Genomic DNA, 23,453 nt, shown 5'->3' on the forward strand with positions numbered 1-23,453 from the left:
CCTCTAGAGTCTCCGGTACATATTTTTCTTACTTTGATGGCATTAGGCTATGTGCCCACGGGCGCTCGTACCTGCGGATGTATCCGCAGGTACGAGCGCATGTTTCCCGCAGCTGCCCGCCGGCGTCCGCAGCTATTTTTAGCACTGAGATTCCAGTGGAATAGCTGCGGGAAACATGCGGACATTCATGCGGCTTACCTGCGGACGTCCCGGCCTCTATCTCCATAGCGGAGGGCCGGGATTTCCGCAGGTAATTCCGCATGAATAATTGACATGCAGTTACGTGCGGCTGCGGGACATCCGCAACATGTTCCGCAGCCGCATTTTCCGCAGCGTGGACACAGCACTCCCCATGTCCCATAGGATAACATGGGGAGTGTCTGTACATGCTAAAACCTGCGGATTTATCTGGAAAATCCAGAAAAATCTTCAGGTTTTCCGCGGCAAAATCCGCAGAAACAAGCTCCCGTGGGCACATAGCGTTACTGAGCTGGTATCTGGAAAAAAAAATCCGGCCTCCTCATCTCCCCTTAATAGCCGGCCATCACTCACCTCTTTCCTCATCACCCATGACACATCTGTCATAAGAATAAGGAAATTCAAATACCAGTAAATATAAAACTATCATAGGCATGTGCTTAGATGTTAAGATTTAAAAAAAAAAAAAAAATCCAGCCTCCTCATCTCCCCTTAATAGCCGGCCGTCACTCACCTTTGCATTTACCCTCTGCCCAAGACAGCACTAGAAGCTGATGCTGTCATGAACATTGGAAAATCTACTTACTGGTAAGTATAAAATGTGTTACACATGCCTATGTAATATATCGCAGATGTTATGGCGCCTTCTTCTGGTGTCTTTCATCCCAGTCAGGTGTCATCAGAGTAATGGAGGTCTCCATCCATGTCTCTTCTCATGGTGTTATTGAGACACAGGTACATATTTTTTATTACTTTGACGACATTACTGAACTGGTATCTTTTAAAAAAAAAAAAAAAAAATCCGGCCTCCTCATCTCCCCTTAATAGCCGGCCAACACTCACCTCTTTCCTCATCACCCATGACAGATCTGTCATGAGGATAAGGAAAGTCAATTACCAGTAAATGTAAAACTATCATAGGCATGTGCTTAGATGTTACGATTAAACAAAAAAAAAAATCCGGCCTCCTCATCTCCCCTTAATAGCCGGCCATCGCTCACCTTTGTATTTCTCCCTTGCCCAAGACAGCACTACATGCTACTGCTATTAGGAGCATGGGGAAATCCATTTACTGGTAAGTAAAAAAGTGTGACACATGCCTATGACTTGAGGCGCAGATGTTATAGCGCTTACTTACCGCCAGCTGCTGGGTGGATTTGCTGGCTTCTTCTCTTGTCCTCCTCCTGGTGTCTTTCTTCCCAGTCAGGTGCCTTCAAAGAAATGGAAGTCTTCATCCCTGTGGAGGTCCCCGGTGATGTTGGACATTCGATCTTCTGGTGTTCTTTGCATTATCTTCTGGAGGCTCAGGATCACAGCATGCTCTGATATTATTGAGCTGGTGTCTTGTTGAGGGTTTCCCAGTTGACAAATGAAAACCCTCTGAACCTGGCCTGGTCCTCTGGTGTTATAGAACACCTAGCCTCTGCTGCTTCGATGTTTTGAAGCTTTAATGGATGGGAGCTGGGATTACGCTTAGTTGGCTACAAGAAAATGAGGCAGAAAAACAAAGTCATTGTGAACTTGGTGACTAATTATAGCAATCTTAGATTTGAAGTATTGAAAAGAAATTTCTCAATGTTTAAGGAATGTTTTCAAATGTAAAAAGAATATCTCAGAGACAAAACCAGCACCACATGCATTGCATCTCAGGTCTGGTCACCTCAATGAGCTTCAATGCCATTAATAATCTATATGGACAATTATACTTTTGTCTTATCATGAATAGGATGCAGAATTATGTGCACTGTAACATGAAAGTGCTGAAGCATGGTTAGAATGAGAAATGACCAGAAAACAGTTTTTACACAAATACAATATAACCTGTCATTATAACTTCAGCTCTGGACACAGTGGCATAACTAAAGTTTGATAGGCTTTGGAATAAAATTTGGACCTGGGCCCCCCCTCCACGTACACCGACACTCGGGGTATGGGATAATGACGCCGACACTTGGCTCTTACCCTCAGCACCCAGGTTTACCATGATCTGACATCCCTTTTTCTATCAGTACCCAGCTTTCTTATGTTTTCATATCCATCTTGTCGTGGAGACCTAGCTTCCCCATGCTCTACTATACATCTTTCCCTCGGCACCCAGCTTTCCCATAACAGAGCATGGGAAAGCTGGGTGCTGAGACAATATGTATAGCAGAGCATGGAAAAGATGGGTGCTGAGGGAAAGAGCCATTTTCCGTCAGCAAAAAAACCTTTCCCATCCAGTGCTTGTATATTTGTCCCCCCCTTATATATAGTTCTCTAAATACAATACTGGCCCCCACATAGCCTTTCATATAGTATAAAGGGTCCCACATAATTCTTCATATATTAGAATGCACCCCCATAATCCACCATGTATTATAATGCATTTCCAATAGTCCTCCATGTATAAAGTAGCCCTCATAGCCCTCCAATTATTATAATGCCACTCCCATAGTCCTCCATGTATTATAATTCACCCCATAGTTCTCCATATGTTATAATGCACCCGTTAGTCCTCCATATATTATACTGCAACACATAGTCCTCCATACATTATAATACACCCCCATAGTCCTATATGTATTATAATGCAGCCCTATTGACCTTCATATTGTATTATACAGCCCCATAGTCTTCCATGTATAATGCACCCCCTATAGTCCTTGTATAAGGTGTCCTTCATATTGTATTATGCATACTCCTCCATTTATAATGCACCCCTATAGTCCATGTATAAGATGTCCTCTATGTATAATGCAGCTGCCCATAGACCTTCATGTATAATGCAGCCCCATAGAACTCCATGTATAATGCAGCCCCATAGACCTCCATGTATTATGCAGCCCCCTAGGCCTCTGGCCACCATGTACTTACTGATTTAAAAAAAAAACAAAAAAAACAACAAGTACTCACCTCTCCTCGTTCCCCCGCTGCTCTGGTCAGAGCATCCTCCCGTCCTGCACTTCGTGATCTGCAGTTTCAGCACAGTAGTCACGCAGAAGTAACGTCACCATGCTCTGCTGCATTGAGACGTCAAACACAGGCACAGGGGGACAATGATGAAGCATGGAGTGGAGCGCGCCGTTTGATGCTTCATCATTGCTGTGTGCGATGACGGGCGAGGGTGACCCGGTGCCGCTGCCGCTGACACCGGGGTCCCCTTGACTCACGGGCCATATAGCAGCCGCGTGGTTTGCCACAGAACAGCGCAGCTCCTCTTTCAAAGAGAGGAGCCGGCTGCTGTTCTGCAGGATGGGTGCTGGGCCCCTAACATGCCGGGCCCGGTCGCGATGGCAAGCTCTGCGACTGCAGTCATTACACCAATGTCTGGACACTTGGGCCTGTTAACAGACTTTCCAAATTGTTGTTAGCTCGATCAGTTCTGTTTTGTGACAAAAGTTTTTTTTTTTCTTCTGGCCAAAATCAGTAGTGGAGACTATAAAAAAAAAGGAGAATTATGGAAAAATGTAAACTCTTCTCTGGAGGTCTTTCTGAAAAGTTATCAAGAAGTTGTGAACTTGGCCTCATGGACTGCTCATTTTAATCTTTTAAGTCAAGGTTCCTCTCTTCTAGCTCAGGCTACAGACACCTGTGCAGTGCTTTGTTGGATTTAATGTTTTTTCACCTTATAAAACTTATAACCAGTTAATTATTCGCATACAGACTGCAAAAAGGGTCTTAAAGAGGCACAATACTTTAGATTAGACATACATCATTAATTAATTAAGTTGTCCAACCAGCCCGATAAGGCCTTGTGCGCACTAGGCGTTTTTGCTGCGTTTTTAGCGGCGTTTTTTACCGCGTTTTTGTGCTGAAAACGCAGTGACATTGCTTCCCCAGCAATGTCTATGGGTTTTCATAAGTGCTGTCCGCACACAGCGTTTTTTTGTAGCTGCGTTTTTGTGGTGACCACAAAAATGTAGCATGTCAATTATTTCTGCGTTTTTCACTGCGTTTTTCACCCATTGAGTTCAATGAGATGTTCAACAACGCAATGAAAAACGCATATAGCTGCGTTTCTATGACTAAAAACGCAGCTATAAACGCAAGGGGTGGGCAGTAAAGTGACGTGTACAGGAAGAGGATTCCTTCTGTTGGTAAACACAGAAGCATGAATCCTCCTGGTACCGTCACCGCTGCGTCCACAACCCGCCCGGTGCCATGTCAGCTCCGTGCGGCGCCATGTCTGGGCGGGAGGTGGAGGCAGCGGCGAAAACCAAAGTGAACAGTAGAAAAAAAAAAATATGTCATACTCACCTGTCTGCAGGGTCCCGGTGCCATGCCCGCTCCTGTCCCGGTACCGCCGCTCTGGCTGTGTGCAGTCTCCCCGGGGCACGTACGACGCTTGCAGGACCTGGCGGTGGATCACCTGATGCAGTCACCTGACGCATCAGCTGATCGTAATTATCGCGGTGTCGCCGGCTTTTTCGTGCCCGGCCGGCTATCAGCTGATCCTACCGTCAGGGGACTTCATCAGCTGATTACCGTCAGCTCCTGCAGCGATGGGACAGGATTAGACTCTCATCCGATTGCTCCAGGAGCTGCCGTAATCAGCACAGACGTGAGTATTTATTTTTATTTATTTTTTTTTGCACTGATGCATCAGCTGATTGTATATTCGGCTTTTATACAATCAGCTGATGTGTGATGTGATTCACGTAGTTTAACCTGACACATCTGATCGCTTTGCCTTCCAGCAAACCGATCAGATGATATTGGATCCGGATTGGACAGCGCGGGACCCTTGACCCAGGATTACTGCGGAGGGGGGTTCTTTATTTCAATAAAGATGGAGTCACTAATTGTGTTGTGTTTTATTTCTAATAAAAATATTTTTCTGTGTGTTTTTTTTTTTTATCATTACTAGAAATTCATGGTGGCCATGTCTAATATTGGCGTGACACCATGAATTTCGGGCTTAGGGCCAGCTGATAATATACAGCTAGCCCTAACTCCATTATTACCCAGCGAGCCACCCGGCATCAGGGCAGCTGGAAGAGTTGGATACAGCGCCAGAAGATGGCGCTTCTATGAAAGCACCATTTTCTGGGGTGGCTGCGGACTGCAATTCGCAGTGGGGGTGCCCAGAAAGCTTGGGCACTCTGCACTGCGGATTCCAATCCCCAGCTGCCTAGTTGTACCTGGCTGGACTCAAAAATTGCGCGAAGCCTATGTCATTTTTTTTTTAATTATTTCTTGAAATTCATGAAATAAAAAAAAAAAGGGCTTCCCTATATTTTTGATTCCCAGCCAGGTACAAATAGGCAGCTGGGGATTGGGGGCAGCCTGTACCTGCCTGCTGTACCTGGCTAGCATACAAAAATATAGCGAAGCCCATGTCATTTTTTTTTCTTTTTGGGCAAAAAACTCCTGCATACAATCCTGGATGGAGGATGCTGAGCCTTGTAGTTCTGCAGCTGCTGTCTGTTCTCCTGCATAAACTAGTTCTGCAGCTGTCTGCTCTCGTGCATAAACTAGTTCTGCAGCTGTCTGCTCTCCTGCATACACTAGTTCTGCAGCTGTCTGCTCTCCTGCATACAATGAACATTTTGAAGAAGGAAATGAAATCAGACCTTTTTTTTTTTTCTTTTCATCAACAATCTTTAATGGCATTGTGCACTGATTAAAAACGCAGTGAGCAAAAACGCAGCAAAAAAACGCACCAAATCGCGGTAAAAACGCATGCATTTTTGTCGCGTTTTTTAGCCGCGGGTGCGTTTTTTGAGACAAAAACGCACATAAACACGCAGCGTGAAAAAAACGCCTAGTGCGCACATACCCTAATAGTATTGTAAAGATTAACGCCATCCAAATTACTTTCCAATCCTAACATTAACCATAAAGTATAAGAGAGCCAAAAGTGAAGAGTGTTGGAGAATATGTAAGTCTTATCCAAGTGACATATCAGTAAAATATATACTTACTACAGGGATGTATGGTGGGTCCATCCTAAGGGCTTCCACTGAGACCCAATCAATACGCTGGAAGAATTGATGTTCTCGAATGTTACCATTGACTCCCAATCGCTGGACAGGATCTTTCTGGAGGAGCTGAAAATGAGAAACATATTTAGAATTTAGTAAGTGAACCCCGTGATCTGCGGAACACACAAGAATCTGAACAATAAAGATTATAACACAGTGATCACTTCATTCTGATTGCTGCTCTCCAGTAGCATCATTGAAGCTCATGTGCCCCAATGCAAAGCTCCAACGGGGCCCACAATTATTGCAAGTCTTTTATAGCATTGGTCTTTCCACATAGGCCAAAGGGACTTTTGGGGCCCCCAAGTCTCTAGGGCTCTGGTGTGATTGCACCTATTGTAATTGCACCCCTGCTGCTCTCCATTTTTAGTTGTCTGTTGTGATAATAAAAAATAGCAATATTTAGTGGTGACGGGTGCAATCAATGGAAAATGTCTGTGTAAAGCGCTGTTCAATTCAATTCCAATCACCATGTCAGCTGTTAATCTGGCAACCCTAATACTAGAATCTTACACCGTGAACATACTCACCTGTTTAATGATGTCCTTGGCGCCGGAGGAAGATTCATCAGAGAGTGTGCGATGGTATGCACTCTTACTGGGCAGCATATCGTTTAGGATGACACCAAACGAGTACCAGTCTACTCCGGCGTTATACTCCTTCTTGTCCAGCATCTGCCATAAAGAATCATTATTAGTACTGCTACATACTGTATGTCACCATACTGATATGTCTCATATTGTTGTCTATTTATATAGTAAATGGCACTGTGTTTTACTAACTATTCAAGAGACAACATCCTTGTAGACATGTGCGCTAGGAGGAATGAGAGACTCTAGTCCTCCCGCTTAGTGATTGTGAAGCTTCTATAGATGAAACATTTCACACTTGTTCTGAGGATAAGTTGAAAATCCCTTAAAGTGAACCTGTCAGGAACAATATTCACCCAGAACCACGTGCTGTTCTGGGTGCATATTACTAATCCCTTCCTATCAGTCCCTGTATCTAGTAGCATAGATAAAGAGATCTTTAGAAAAAGTATTTCTAAAGCTCCTTTATGATATGATAATGAGCACAGGGACAAGTCACAAGGGCGTTAGTTCCTGCGCTCATTCTGCCCTTAGCATGCCCACATGGGTGTGCTAACATGGTATACAATGCCAATTTCATAGCATCAACAGCGATGATGAGCGAACCTGTGTCCATTGTCACCGCCTCAGGAGCCGAGCCTAGGGTCAGTGCGCATAATCAGAATGCCAGCACTTCCGGACATGTGCAATAGACCTCTCTGAAGTCGGTACGCGTGCACCTGGCTTCATAGTGCGCATAACCAGAAGTGCGGGTCATTCTGATCATGCGCACTGACCCTAAGCCTGGCTTCTGAGGCGGTGACAATGGACACAGGTTAGCGGAGCTCCACAGCTCTGATCACTGGATAGTGGCAACTGCTCAATACTACAGATCAGCTCCTATTGAAATCAACACAGGCTGATCTGCAGTTTTCTGTGCTGACCACTAAACAGCACAGAGGTTCAGTTTTCCACGCTGCTTACATCTAGTTTCCGTGAATGATGATAGCTAATCGGTGAGGATGCCGGTTGTTAGATCCCCAACAATTTTATATTGATGACCTTCCCAAAGTAAGTGTCATCAATATAAAAGAACCAGAAAGACCCTTTTAAGTGGAAAAATAATAATAATAATAATAATAATAAATAATTAAAAAAAAAAGTAAAAATCTTTTCTCACCTCAGGAGCCATGTAACCCATGGTCCCAGCGTAACCGGTGGCTGTCCGGTCTCTGTGCATGTTGTCAAGAGCTAGACCGTAATCCATGATCTTAATATGGCCCGTATCAGCCACCAGGATGTTTTCGGGCTTCAGGTCTCTGTAAGAATAATAAAAAGTACCTGAATATGGAGTAGTTGTTTACTTATATCTGTGATCAATGATGACACACACTTTAATAAACATATTTTATTTTATTAAAATACTTTCATTGATGAAATTCTTTCATATGTCCTATTTGCAACACTGTGGATATAACTGCGGCTACATGTGACAGGCCGCTCATTGTAGCTTCCTGGCAGTGATACCTACTAGAAACCCATTCACAGGGCATCAATCTGCAGGCCACCAGGGTGGAGAGTTAAGTACAGGCTTTAACACTGACTCAATTACCTATGGATGACGCCCTTAGAATGGAGGAACTGGATCCCACAAACTAGTTCGGCGGCATAGAATCTGACAAAAAGAAAATGAACAAGTATCAGTTCCTGTAGATAATACACTTGTGAATTCATATTAGTCAATGTCAATATAAGCATTATTCTATATTATCCTGCTTCCAGAACAATTTTCTATTATTACTAAAGATGAGCAATCTGGTTTGGAAAAGATTCGCCAATTTTAAATTTGGTACGAGCCTTGGCGCGCTCAGCTTGGGCTCGGATTTGCGAACACTTTTGTCAAAAGTCGGCAATGTTTGGTTATGTTTGGTAACTGTTCAGTTTGCAGATACCATCTACTCACAGCCCCATCACAGCCAATATCAAGTATTGGCATGGCTGTGATTGGCCAGGGAAATCATTGCAGTCAGACTCTCATCCAGGCCAGCTTAGTAAACTTCATCAATGTTCAATGCTTTCCCCACCTACCCTCTGTGTAAAGCAGTCTGTGTTTGGTTACTCCAGCAGTGAGGACGGAGTGCAGAGCACGCCCGGAAGATAGTGTCACATCATGGGCAAGGGCAGCTGTAGTCTCCTGCAGAGGACACTTATGGCCCCACAGGAAAGGACACGCTGCTTCCAGGATGCAGTGTGTCCTGACTCCTGAACAAGTGCATAAACACTGAAAGTGAAAGTCACTGCCAGAGTGCGGAGCAACCCACACTCTGGCAGCACTTTCACTTTGAAGCCACTGACGGACTGTCTGAAGGTAGAAAAACACGTTCTTTTGGCTAAAAGATGCAGATTTTTGCTGAAATTTATACACAAAATTCCTGCATCAAATCTGCATTTACTGGCAAAAAAACGCATCAATACTGCATCACTACTGCATAGAATATTTTGCTAGAAGATGCAGATTTGGTGCAGCAATTTGCAGCATAAATTTCAGCAACAAATCTGCATCTCCTGGTTTTTATGCGGTTTTCTGCCAAGAGATGCAGCTATAGTGCAGAAATGTCTCCATCTAGATTTCCAAGCAGCTGGGAACTCAAGGAATGTTAAAGGCTCTCTTGCAGCAGCTTTCAACACGGTAACTTTAAGGGAGCCTTTAAGTGAGCTTTTAATGTTCCTTAAAGGGGTGGTCCACCCATTTTTTTTTTTCCCCCAATGATTTTCACTTATTATTGTCTGCATCTTCTTCAATAGCCTCTATTTCCATTTCTGGCACTGAGCGGCGCTATCCTGCACGCTCAGTGCCTGTCACATGACCGCCGGCATCCTCTGACGTCCCGGCATTTTCGGGCTCTCAAACAAGACGGGTACGTCACAGGATGCCGGCGCCACTCACAGTGACTGACAGGGCTGTGGGCGGTGACTACCGCACGTCACAGCCCAGCATCGAGGGGAGGAGCCGGAGAACTTTACTGTGGAGCGATGAAGACAGAGCGCGCGCTTACCAGCATTCAGCTGTGGGAGGTACGGGCTCCAGTGTGGAGTACAGGGGGGGTTTCCTCCACTGAAATCCCCCCTGTCACGCAAGTATCTGATCACACTGTCCACCCGCCCGCTCTGCTCAGCTGTCAGGAGAACGGGCGGTGTCGGCAGTGTGATCATATACTCCCACCAGCAGCACAGCTGCATGGGACCAATCTGCTCCACTCTGTCACCTGCACTACAAGTTCCAGAGTGGAGACAGTGACATGCTCTGCTCTGACACATAGTTTGCTGCATGTCACTAATTGTCTCCACTCTGGGACTTGTAGTGCAGGTGACCGGATGATACATGTCACTGTCTCCACTCTGTGATTTCTGCTGCATACTACCAACTGTATACACTCTCACCTGCACAACAAGTCCCACAGTGGAGACAGTGACATGCAGCACACTATGTGTCAGAGCAGAGCATGTCACTATCTGTCTCCACTCTGGGACTTGTAGTGCAGGTGAGAGTGTATACAGTTGGTACTATGCAGCAGAAATCACAGAGAGGGGCAGTTAGTGACATGTATCATCCGGTCACCTGCACTACAAGTCCCATAGAGGAGACAGATAGTGACATGCAGCACAGAAAGACCAAAGGATAAAAGCTCTATTACCATGATTAGGCAGTGCACACAGGAAGGAGGGGAGGGAACTGTTGTGGTGGAGATCTGAGGGGAGGGAACAGTCAGAATGGGTTGGGAGATAGATTGCTAGTTACTGCAAAGGATTATGGAAGTTGTAGTAACTGAACACAGGAAGTTAAGAGAGAGATTAACTCCATCAGAGCTGGAGCCAGAAATGAAGATGTTATGCTAGACCATGATAAAAGATAATATTGGTAAAATAACGTGATAGATGTGTTTAGAGGCACATAATAGCAAGATTTATCATAAAAAAAAACAAACAGTTTTGGTAACTGGACAACTTCTTTAAGTTCCCAGCTGCTGGGACATCTGCAGGCTGTGCGCTGGTACCAGGGTTCAAAGCCTTCAGGTGTCCAAACAGGAGGGAATTCCAATAAACTTACAGGCTCTCTTAAAGGCTATTTTAAAGGCTCCCTTATGGATTCTGGATTACGCAGCTGCCGGGAGACCATGTGGCTATAAGCTTCGGTAACCTTTATGTTATATAAGTTGTATCTTGTCTGTAGTGGTAGGGACCTCAGAGCAACTGGCTTACACCTGTCACTCATCCATCCACCCAGCTCTTGATTTGAAAGTTCAAAATGCTAGGCCAGTCCCTGTGTCATGTATGGCCCATGCTTGACTGCAGCGGTAAGACACTATGGGTGCTGTGGGGCAATTGATGCCACTGTCCTACTGTCTGGTTCTAATTTTTGGAAATGTTGAGATTACAAGATGGGTCTCCAAGTTGTCTGTAGTGGCAGGGGTCTCAGAGCAACAGACCTACTCCTATCACTCATCCAATATTTTTTATGTTAATAATTTAGGAAGTTAATGGCTGTGACACAACAGTGTGGCTCCACCGTAAAACGATTTGAGCTGTATTAGCAGCTTTTAGACCCCCATTAAGGTGTTGTCTATGCCTTTGTTTTGCCTCCCATTGAATTCAATGGGTTGTTCAGCGAACCATTCAGTGAACACAGGTGAAGTCAGAGAACACGAACTGAACCTCGGGCATTTCGCTCATCTCTAATCATTAGGCTAAGCAATTTAATTTGAGTTACTTTAAAAATAATCAGAATTAATCTGAGCCCTTGATGAGACGATTATCAAATATTTCCACTTTCAGAAACAGACGGACTCGCAGGACCTGACCTTTCAGAAATGGAAGTAACGCTGTGACCGAAGTATCTAACTACCCATATATGTACAAAGTAGCTTGAAGTTTTACTTAACACTAGAACTACTGGACTCGTGACACCTATATAGAAATATATGGGGAAAAGTAGTCAAAATGACTACCTCAGTAGTTCTAGTGTTGAAGTAGTTGTCTGGTCTCAGAAGAAAAGTCTAATGTGACGGTGTAAAAAGGGCACAGTGTCAATATTCCTTTATATTTACCATGTGTTTGGGCAGTCTCGTGACTGCATGTATGCAACTTACATACTTGGGATTACATGCAGACTATACTCCTGCACTTCTCTCAATTCTCTCCTATTGAGTGAAGCCGGGTGAGACTAGTCGGCACGTGACCACATGTTTACAAACACAGGATCGCCCACTTGAACAGTGAAAACAGAGAGATCATGTGACTGCTGACATTTATTCTGATGCCGGGCAAACCATTAGACACTTTACCTGGCACTGGTGATGTCAAGCCGCCCCTTCTTCCGTAGAAGTTTGGCAAAGTCCCCGCAGCGCATGTATTCCATACCAAGAAAGAGACTCCCCTGTAACATGGAACATACTTGTATACGCATTTCTTATACATTATAGACAAATACTGTATACATATCAATATTTAAACCCTTAAGTAATGACAGATATTTTCTGTCAAAAGTAGGTGTCAGTTCCTGCATTATGATGGATATGCTCATCATGAACTTGAACTGTCACTGTGCGAAAACACAGGGAAGAGGTCCACGCCGGCAGCAGTCACAGACAGCTACCAGTACGACTAGTGATGTGGTGACCAATTACAGCTGCCCCTGCTCTCTGATTGATGTGATTGATTAGCCAATTTGACTAACAAATCACAGCATGTGATCAGGAGAAGTTCAGAGTTCATCTTAGCTGACAGCTGCACTCCAGCAGTAACAGCCAGGGTCGGTGACAGCACCGCTACAGGCTAATTTACCTGACAAATACTGTGATTGATGGCAATCACGGCATTTAGAAGGTTGTGAGGGAGCTCAACGCAATAACAGGGAGCCAAGGGTTGACATGGCACTCACAGGACAAACAATGACATCCTGCTTTGCCAGGTATGGTGGCCTATTAGACTGTGCCATGGCCTGGGTCTAACAGGCATTCTGCCTGTGTAATCTGACTTTTTCTGACATGTAGTTCAGCTAATCTGTGTAACTCCGCTGCTACCACTGATTAGCAGTTTGCTGATAATTATCAACACTACATTACACCACTAATTATCAGCTTCTTGTGTGCACTGTATATTATAATGCACAATGTACACAATAAGCTGCTAAAAAGTGGTGTGGGTGGGGTTATACAGAGCTCAGCATTCTGAGGAACGCAACATCTACAGCAGAGAAAACAGGAATGTTATCAATACTGCATGACAAGCGGTCTAGTAAGTGATACATCCCTTTAGGCCTCCTTCACAAGTCAGTGTTTCCGGTACGTATGGCTTCCGTATTTTTCACATAGGACACAGCTACCCATTATAACCTATGGTGCTGCTCACTTGTCCGTGTTTTTCTGCAGCATGGATGACAAAGGCCAATATATGTATATGGGTCTGTGAAAAACATGTACAGCTCACGGATGGCATAGTGTGCAATCCGTGCGCCATCTGTGTGCTGTACGTGTTTAACATTAAAAGTATAGGAAAAGCTTTGTGATATCTTTATGTCTTTACACATGCCAAAAAAACGTGGATGGCACACACATGACACATTGATGGCACACTAATGGAAAACACTGACAATACCGGTATCATTTTTCTCATGCACGTGTTTTAAACACATATGTGAAGAGACCCTTAAAGAGGCTGTTCAGGTTTAGGAGAAAAGCTTGCTTTCCTTCCAGAAGTAAAGTGTTGTCTAACCATGGGCTGTGCTTGGTATTTCAGCTCACCTCTATTGAAGACTATACAGAGCCATTTTGTTCTGAACACTAATATCTTCTATACCACCAATGTGCTGTTTGCCCCCTGCCAGAGGCATTGCCCATTAAAAGCAACCTGTCACCAGATTTGGTGACTATAAGCTGCGGCAATCACCAGTGGGCTCTTATATACAGCATTCTAACATGCTGTATATAAGAGCCCAGGCCGCTGTGCAGAACGTAAAAATGACTTTATAATACTTACCTAAATGGTTGGTTCGGTGCAGATGGGTCAAATTGGTGGCTCCATTCTCCGGGTGCGGCGCCTCCTCTTTCAGCCATCTCCATTCTCCTTCTTCTGAAGCTGAGGTGCATGATGCGTCCTACGTCATGCACACGTGCCGGCATTGAGGTCCTGCGCAGGCGCACTTTGATCTGCCCTGAGCAGGGCAGATCAAAGTATTGTACTGCGCCTGCGCAGGACCTCAATGCCGACACGTGTGCATGTCGTAGGACGCATCATGCACCTTCAGAAGAAGGAGGACGAAGATGGCCGAAAGAGGAGGCGCCGCACACAGAGAACCGAGCCTCTCATTTGACCCATCGGCACCGACCCAACCGTTTAAGTAAGTATTATAAAGTCATTTTTTCGTTCTACACAGCGGCCTGGGCTCTTATATACAGCATGTTAGAATGCTGTATATAAGAGTCCACTGGTGATTGCCGCAGCTTATAGTCACCAAATCTGGTGACAGGTTTCCTTCAAGCAGTGAAGCTTTTATTCCATGCAGTGACAATTGTTAAAGGGGTTTTCCACTATTATGATACTGAATACTTATCCTTAGAATAAATCATCAGTATCAGATTGGGGAGGGTCTTATCAGCTGTTACCGACTCCTTCAAAAGTCGAATGTAAACAATGTAAGGAGTGAATATTGTTTAGTGGTCACTGATGGGTACAGCAGTACAGCTTCTATTCAGATGAATGGGTCATCAATATCAAAGAAGTGGAGGGGGGCGTGGCCTGCACCCTGATGGCGAAGGCTGCTTGAAGGAGAGCTCTGTGCTGAAGCAGGATAAACCGGCTCTTATCAGCTCACAGATAACAGGATTACCAGCTACAGGAGGTGTGAGTAACCCCAGCCCCCAGCTATGCCTAAGGGGAGACCTAAAAAGACTGGCACTCCAGCCAAACTGACAGACTTCTACCCCCTGGATAGGGATCTCTGCTCACCAAGCAAGATGGCTTCACACTCAGCTTCTTCCCACTCCTCACAGGGAGAAACAGGCTGTTTAAGAGGCTGCACAGCCATTCCTTTGACAGAGGAAACAATGCAAGCTCTGCTGAAAACGCTGAGGGCTTCCTTGCAGGCTGATCTCAGAGAAATAGTAAGAGAGCTGAAGGAAGAGATCAGGTCTCTAAGGGTTCGCACAGAGCATGTAGAAACTAAGATGGCTGAGTTTGCAACATCACATAACAATCTGATAGATGCTAACACAGCTTTGGAAAAGGAGGTGGAGGCACTAAAGCTTAAAATCAGTGATATAGAGGACAGATCCCGAAGAAATAACCTAAAAATCAGAGGGATTCCCTCATCAGTAGCAGATAAAGACCTCCAGGAATACTTCCACAAGTTTCTGCAGCTTATACTCCCTGGATGGGACACCAGAGACCTGATAGTGGACAGGATTCATAGAGTCCCGAAAGCCAAAGGCATAGATCCAGCTCTGCCTAAAGATGTCCTGGCTAGACTTCATTTCTATAAAACAAAAGAAGCTGTGCTGCACACACTGAGGGGAAATCCAGCCCTGCCAGACACTTTCATGGGACTAAAAATCTTCCCAGATCTTTCTGCTGCAACTCTTAATAAAAGAAGAGAATTTGCCCACCTTTCTAAACTCCTTAGAGATCAAGACATCAAGTACAAGTGGGGTTTTCCGGTGAAGATGATAATTTTCAAAGATGGAGGCACTCACATATGTCATACTCCTTCTCAGCTGGGCAAATTGCTGGATGACTGGGGAATAGCCCACCCACCAAACCCTGGTGGGCAGGAGAATCATAGAGGCCCTCCAGACAGGATTAACCCTGAATGGTCAGTAGCTTAGCTGGGACTCCTTCCTGCTTATGGCACCTGCTGTCCCTGCTCCTGTGACACGGGATGTCACGTAGCCCCCCTGATGTTCTCGCCTATGGCGAGTGGTTATACACCGGGCACCCTATTCGGGGCAAACCGGTGTTGTTGGAATTTTTTTGTTTTTGTTCCTCTTCTCACAAATGTTCCTTAATTTTTTCTGGAAATTTCTCTCAATTCCTTGCTGGTCTAGCCCCTCTCATCCCTGATGGCGTTCCTGGGAATTCAACCCCCCCTGCGGCTCCAATATGAGAATTAAGATATTGTCTATTAATGTGAACGGGCTCAACTCCCCAGCAAAAAGGTCAATGATGTGGAGAGAGGTCAAGGCATCTAACTGCGATATAGCGTGCATTCAGGAGACCCACCTTCTTTCCACAGATAATAAACGGCTACTTCATCCAAGCTTCCAACACACCTTTTTTGCTAATGACTCAAAAAAAAGAGGAGGAGTGGCCATTTTAATAAAGAACTCAGTGGCCTTTAAATTGATAAATGTCAGTTATGGAGCGGATGGAAGATATATTATTTTGTCTTGTTATATCAACAGCGTCCCTTATACCTTGGCAACGGTCTACTCCCCAAATTCATCACAATTGAACTTTGCTAGGAAATTTTTCCAAGCATTCAAAGATACTGCCACAGGGGCGGAAATCATCTGTGGAGACTTTAATATACCTGTAATACGCTCCATGGATTGCTCCAACACCAGCATCCCACATGCTAAGGAACTTAAGCATCTCATCAATGAATTCCATTTTCATGACATCTGGAGATATTTGCACGCATCAGAAAGAGACTATACGTTCTTCTCTTCCAGGCACCGCTCATACAGTAGAATTGATTTTTTTTTGGTCGACAGCAAATCTATAAGTAATTGTGTGGCAGCTGATATTGGTTTAATTACTTGGACAGATCATGCGCCGATCTCTTTGTCTGTTCAGGGTAGCTTTAATGTTCAAAATTCCCCTAGGTGGAGACTGAATACCAGCTTGCTTGGTAGGCAGAAGGTACATGATGAAGTAGAGTCAGTGTTAACAGAATATTTTAAACTTAATAATAATGGGGAAATTTCTGATGAGACCCTGTGGGCTGCTCATAAAGCCGTAGTCAGAGGGCAGCTCATAAAAATAGCCTCCATCCAAAAACGGAAAAAAGACGCAGATATTAAATATATATTAACCCGTATTCATCACCTTGAATCCCTGAATAAAGCCAAAGCATCCCCTAACTTGACTAAAGAAATTGTAACCCATAGATTCCAACTAAGATCCCTACTCCTGCAAAAATACGAACATAATCTTAAAAAAAATAGATCGACATTTTATGCTATGGGGGATAGAGCGGGGTCCTTATTGGCAAGAAGGACGAAAAAACGTGAGATCCAATCTAAAATAGAATTCCTGAGGGACCCGAACGGAACAATCACTAGACATCCCATTGAAATAGCAGAAGCATTTGCGAAATACTATGAGGCCCTGTATAATCTAAAATATGATTCCAATACGTCACAGCCGACTCAAGTGGATATACAGGGTTTCCTAGACACCCTGGATCTTCCCCGGGTCTCAGATGAGCAATTAGAGGAACTTAATCTTCCCTTTACTACACATGAAATCCTAGGTGCCATCAAAATGACTAAGTCTAACTCTGCCCCGGGCCCCGATGGGCTGCCATACGAATATTACAAACAATTTACATCCACTCTGTCCCCCTTTATGTCAAAAACCTTCAATTTTTGGCAAAATAAAGGGTCAATTTCTCCAGACAACTTAGAAGCGATAATTATCACGCTACCAAAGCCAGGGAAACCTGCAGACACCCCGGGTAATTTTAGGCCCATCTCACTCCTAAATTGTGATGTTAAAATTTATGCCAAACTAGTGGCAGATAGACTTCACAAAGTGATCCCGACCTTAGTGGCTCCAGATCAAGTTGGGTTTGTGACAGGGAGGCAATCTAAGGATGGCACCAGACGGATGCTTGACTTGATTGGACTGGTGGAGATATCGGGTGAACCCAGTGCATTCCTGTCTCTTGATGCTGAAAAAGCCTTTGACAGGGTGCACTGGGGATACCTGGAGAGAGTTCTAACAAAATTCGGGTTCATGGGGAACATCAAGTCATCCATTCTAGCCCTCTACTCTTACCCAAATGCGTCAGTGTTGGCATCGGGGTTTCTGTCATCTAAATTTCAAATAAGTAATGGCACCCGCCAGGGGTGTCCATTGTCTCCCGCTATTTTTGCTTTAGTGGTAGAACCTCTGGCGGAAGCTATACGAAAAAACATAGCCATTTCTGGTATAAGAGTTGGGGAATTTGAACATAAACTTGGTTTATACGCAGACGATGTGATAATTTCCTGTTCTAACCTTGCAGTGTCGATTCCAGCAGTGGTGAACACATTATCAAACTTTTCTAAAGTGTCGTATTATAAGCTTAATGCGGCAAAGTCTTTGATACTGCCGTTTAATGTACCGGCGGAGGCCAGGAGTGCGCTGGAGGGGGCCTTTCAATTCAAATGGTGCGACAGGGGGATACCTTATTTGGGTATTAAGCTGACACCATCGCAGATGTTAATTAAAGAAAATTTGGAACCTCTGATCCAAAATTTAGAAAAGGAATTGGGAAGATATGAAAAAATATCATTGTCCTGGATTGCCAGGATACAGTCCTTTAAAATGGTTTTCTTACCCAAAATATTGTATGTGCTCAGATGCCTTCCCATCAAAATTTCTCACAAAACCCTGATGAAACTTCAATCGTTGACTAACAAATTTGTCTGGGGTAATAAAAGGGCTAGGGTCGCAGGTAAAGTGTTATACCCCCCATATGACTTAGGGGGATTGGGCACCCCAAACATAACGGCATATTATAAAGCCTTACTAATTGAATCACTAAAGGAATGGTGGCGTCCAGGTAATTCACATAGATGGGCTCAGATTGAAAATTTCCTGTCCCGCCAGGGCTCGGTCAGAAGAATGATGGAAGCAGAATATTTGAGCCGTTCACGGTTCTCCCCGTGTGTTCCCACCATGTCAGCCTCCCTGGAGGTCTGGCGAAATGACTTGATTCATAAGATTCAGATTCCTCTTTCAGAGATTTCCCTCAAGTCGTTGGAATCTCAAATCCCCTTCTTGAATCTGGCCAGGTGGGAGGGATCGGGCATTACAGTGCTGGCGGATCTATACTCTGATTTGGGTGTTAACCCCTTTAATGAAATAGTACGGGAACACCCCTCTTTAAAGGGCTGTTTCTATCAACACATCCAAATTAGTCATTTTCTGGCCTCTAAATTTCCTCCAAAGTCAAAGCCTCTGTTACCTACAACAAAAGCTTTGGTATTTAAAAAGATAATTAAATCCAAAGGTATCTCCTCGACATACAAATGGCTCAATAACCCCCCCGAAGAGCAAAAATCTCCTTATATGAATAAATGGGACGTGGAGTTGAGTGTCTCTACCTCACCTTCAAACTGGCACTCGGCATCAGCAAATATCCAAAAATATTCCAAGTGTATAAATCATCTGGAGCAACTGAAAAAAGTACACCTGCGATGGTATCGGTCCCCAGCCAACTTAGCACAGTTCCTCCCAAATTATTCGCCACATTGTTGGAAGGGCTGCCTCCAAAGGGGTACTCTTGGTCACTGCTGGTGGGCGTGTCCCAAGGTTTTCTCGTTCTGGTTGGAGGTGTTTGGCCTGATGGGTGAGCTGACAGGCAATCGTATTAATCCGAATCCGGCTCTGGCAGTGCTAAACGTGGGTATAGAGGAGTTCTCTTGGGAATCCAGGGGTTTATTAGTTCACATTCTAGTAGCTGCCAGATATTGCATAAGTTTGCACTGGAAATCCCCAAAGATGCCTACATTAGTTGAACTATATAACCGAATTAATCTCCAATGCCAATACGAGTTCTGTCTGGCTCACTCCATCCGCGCCAAAAACAAAATACTTCAGATTTGGGACACGTGGTTAAACTCTGTATATGCATCCCCTGTCAGGCATCTGTTTCCAGGGCAAACTGTTGATAATTAAAAAAACGGGTCAAATAGGCTCAAAGTGTGTGTTACGCAGGGAGTTCACCCATACCACATGTCAATAGTCAAGGTGTTTAAATCTCTGTTGTTGTTACTGCTCGGGCTGCCCCAAAACGCCATCCAATTCCCTCCCTCCCCCCTCCCCCTCCCTGGTTGCCTCCTTGCAACCATCCATGGTTCTCCCCCTCTCCCCCACCTCTCTCTCCCCTCCCTTTTCTTATCTTCCTTTCTTACTCTCTGGTTCTGGTTGTTTGGATCCCTCATTTTGAGGATTAAAGAGTAAATTGGTAGGTTGATTCTATACGTATTGGGTATTGATTAACCTAAATAAGTTGCAACTTGCATCAGACATGATTGGTGGTGGTGTGACAGGAAATGTGAATCATAATCAAAGGTGACACTACCACATGTTACAGCGTTGTTTTCTTTGTGTATTATTGCCAATGATACCTGAATTTCTCCTTTTTTTTTGTAATGTAACTTCCTACAATAAAAATTGATTGGATTAAAAAAAAAAATATCAAAGAAGTGGAAAACCCTTTTAAGGCTGGGGTCACACCAGTGGGTTGATTATGCAAATCACACTCTGATATGTGATCAGAGTATGTTCAGAAAGTGATGATACCTTGGTCTGGAATGAGAAGTCTGCGTGGACTAGGAAGGGGCTTCCAGTTGCCAGCTGAAGAACTCGCCTCTCCACCATGACATCCTCGTCATCACCAGCGGCTAGCAGGGCTCTTTTGCTAATGATCTTAACAGCAAATTGCCGGCGGGTTAAAGTATCTTCCGCCATTAGGACCTTTCCAAAACCTCCAGAGCCGATCTTATGATGGAATAGTAATCTCTCTTTGATGGAATGAGAGCTTGTGCTGGAGGTGGTTGGCCGAACACCGCTGTATCCTATCAGTGGAGATAAATGGGATACATCACTTGGCTGTACAGTATTCACAATGAGGACATCGTCAGCTCTAAGTAAAGTTTGTGCATCATGTAGGCTGTCATGAGATTGAAGAGATTGAACAATGTGAACATTTAAAGCGTTTTTCCATAATGACACTTATCACTAGAGATAAACAGAACTGGCGAGATTCAAGTTTGCTAAATCGCATGGATTTTACTGGAATATTTGATTCACAGTAAATTTATTCTCTATAAACTCAATGTCCTTTATTAACCTCTGGGGTATTGAAAGCCCCCGGGTCATAAGAACCATAAGATATAGAAAAAAAACCCTACTAATACCACACTGCTTACTGTCTCCTGTAGGTCCTTGGTCCTTCTTCTCACCGCTGGCGAGAAGGGTATCTTCATGCTGAGCCAGGACTTTTGGCCGCATACACAGGAATGCCCTTGTGTACTCCAAGAGTGCACGTCCTAAAGTCATGGCGCACATCATTACGTCACTATGTGTGCTTCACCTTACAGCAAGCCTTCTAAACCAGGACTTTCGGCTCTGACTAAGCCTGGGATGTTCCTGTGCATGATGGCAACTCTGTACAGGAGATCTGAAAAGGTGTTTTACCATGTTGAACCTCTCTGTAGGGTTTTAACAGCTGTGTATGTTTAATCTGGTGCACAACGCTAATCAGAAATGCTTTCTGAGTGTTTCCTAACACTAAAGTGCCCCAGGCTCGCTATAAGAAGCGCACCAAAACACGTTCACTGTACTGTTGAGTGATGACTGCCATAGACATCTGGACAGATGCTATGGCTGCGTCACTCAAGAGCAAAGGTGTAGTAAAGTGCTCACTGCAGAATGCCCAGAGGTCAGGAGCAGCGTGCACCAGAGACAAATCTACATTTTCTAATTTGTGATGGTGATAAAATATACATTTGCAGACTTCTTTTTAGAGAATCACTCCAGCACTTTTTTGTGTGTATACAAGGTTGAACTGGCCCACGAGTGTAGCAGGGAATCCCCTGGTAGGCCTCGGGCCCTCAGTGGGCCGCTATGCCTTATATAGTGTGGGGCTGAAGTATAGGGCCATGGGGCCTCCTTTTTCTCAGGTTAGGCATTTATTGGTGGGCAGACTGGGCAGCTGAACCAGGGCCCCCACGCTCTGAGGGGCCACCAGCCTTTAAATCATAAACTTCAGTGATCATACAAGTTGTGTACAATCACTGAAGTTTGCACAGTTGCAGAATGACCTTTAGTGGCAGCAAAGTCATGTGACTCACCAAAGGTCCTAACGCTGCCCTGAGGACCTGCACAGATGAGGGACATAATTACTATATGAATGACAAAGGAATTCAGCTCACCCACTCCAAGTCTCCAGGCCTTCTCTCTGCAGCAAGGACAATCGGCCGGGAAGCTGCAAGCATGTAAGAAAAGATCCAGCGCAGAAAGAAAGGCACTCTTCAATATAAATTTCCATATGGTTTATTCCATGTGCACACATGTGAAGGTAGGTACAGACAGCCCCTAAGCAGGGGAAAAAATGACTAGCGACGCGTTTCGACCGTATTACATGGTCTTAGTCATGTCTAAGACCGTGTAAAGCGGTTGAAATGCGTCGCTAGTCATTTTTTCCCCTGCTTAGGGGCTGTCTGTACCTACCTTCATATGTGTGCACATGGAATAAGCCATATGGAAATTTATATTGAAGAGTGCCTTCCTATCTGCGCTGGAACTTTTCTTACATAATTACTATATGGGGCCAGAATGAGGGACATATATTATTGGTTTATGGTGACAAGTGGGGCATAATTACTGTAGGGGAAATTATTATTGATGAAATAAAGGTGCATTTTGAGGATACTGTCTTCCATGGAGAACAAAAGTCTGATGTAGTGTAGAAATTGGGGTAAAAGTGTGGAATGTGCTCTGAAAGTGATCAGCTACAGGTGACTGTGTTATTTTCTGCAGAGTTGCCTCATAGCAGGAAGAAGTGATGGCGGTCAGTGCCGGATGAAGAGGAAAATGAAGCTGAGTAACTTCAGCTAGAGACGTCACTGGTAAGTCAGTGTATTACATGTATACACACTATACACTATATACAGCGCTCCTGTGTATTATGTCACTGGTGATCACTGTATTACCTATACACTGTATACAGAGCTCCTGTGTATTACAGTACTGATGATAATAATAGTGTTATTAGTATTGTAGTTTTAATTCATGATCATTATTGTAGTATTATACGTCCCTGTTTGGTAGTAATATGTGGTCTGGTCATGGTGTGCTGATATTTGTCTCTTGTGTTTGGTATTATTTGGTCATTATGTTGTGTGGTTATAGTATTGCAGTATTTCTCCTTTGCATGTGGTTGTATTCTGTCACTATGTGGTCTGATTATGTTGTGGCGGTATTACTCTCTTGTATGTGGTTATATTCGGTCATTATGTGGTCTGGTCATAGTGTTGCGGTATTTCTCCCTTATATGTGGTTATATTTGGTTACTACGTGGTCTAATTATGGTGTGGCAGTATTCCTCTCTTGTATGTGGTATTATTGGTTTTGGTATAGTAGATTGTATCATGTATGGTGGTCACTTTTTCTCTCTATAAGGGGGAGATTATTTCCAGTATCTATTAAATACTTGAACATTAAACCCCTCTCTGTCCTGTGATTATTACACTGTAGGAAACATGCACTTACATAGGTTCTCCGGTCAAAATAAGTGGAAAGTAAAAACCGGTCTTATGAGCGCTAGTAATAGATCTATTAGTCTTTAGTTTTCTTGGAATTAATACAGCTTTATTCGTGACAGAATATAATAAAATATAGCTCTTGTTTTCACAACGCGTTTCAGCAAGATCCACTTGCCATCCTCAGGAGG

At 44.1% G+C, this 23,453-nt stretch overlaps 1 protein-coding gene across 1 annotated transcript; it reads right to left on the reverse strand.

The window, feature by feature from the left end:
* Window positions 1–1,526: 1,526 nt before the first annotated feature.
* LOC142302638 (protein kinase C delta type-like) lies at window positions 1,527–21,058 on the reverse strand. Its single transcript, XM_075343741.1, has 8 exons — window positions 20,929–21,058; window positions 20,300–20,574; window positions 12,073–12,164; window positions 8,343–8,405; window positions 7,911–8,049; window positions 6,692–6,835; window positions 6,102–6,227; window positions 1,527–1,679 (listed from the first exon to the last, which is right to left on the reverse strand). Exons 1-8 carry the CDS (start codon window positions 21,056–21,058, stop codon window positions 1,527–1,529), a joined length of 1,122 nt encoding a protein of 373 aa, XP_075199856.1.
* Between the last annotated feature and the right edge of the window lie 2,395 nt (window positions 21,059–23,453).

This window comes from Anomaloglossus baeobatrachus, chromosome 4, assembly GCF_048569485.1.
Source record: "Anomaloglossus baeobatrachus isolate aAnoBae1 chromosome 4, aAnoBae1.hap1, whole genome shotgun sequence".
In the NCBI taxonomy this organism is placed as follows: domain Eukaryota; kingdom Metazoa; phylum Chordata; class Amphibia; order Anura; family Aromobatidae; genus Anomaloglossus; species Anomaloglossus baeobatrachus.

Coding starts and splice junctions, on each gene's coding strand:
- LOC142302638 (XM_075343741.1), bottom strand. CDS start 21,058: ATGACTTTAGGACGTGCACTCTTGGAGTACACAAGGGCATTCCTGTGT. Junction 8,050..8,342: donor TCTAAGGGCGTCATCCATAG/GTAATTGAGTCA, acceptor TTATTCTTACAG/AGACCTGAAGCCCGAAAACA. Junction 1,680..6,101: donor ACCCACCATACATCCCTGTA/GTAAGTATATAT, acceptor ATTTTCTTGTAG/CCAACTAAGCGTAATCCCAG.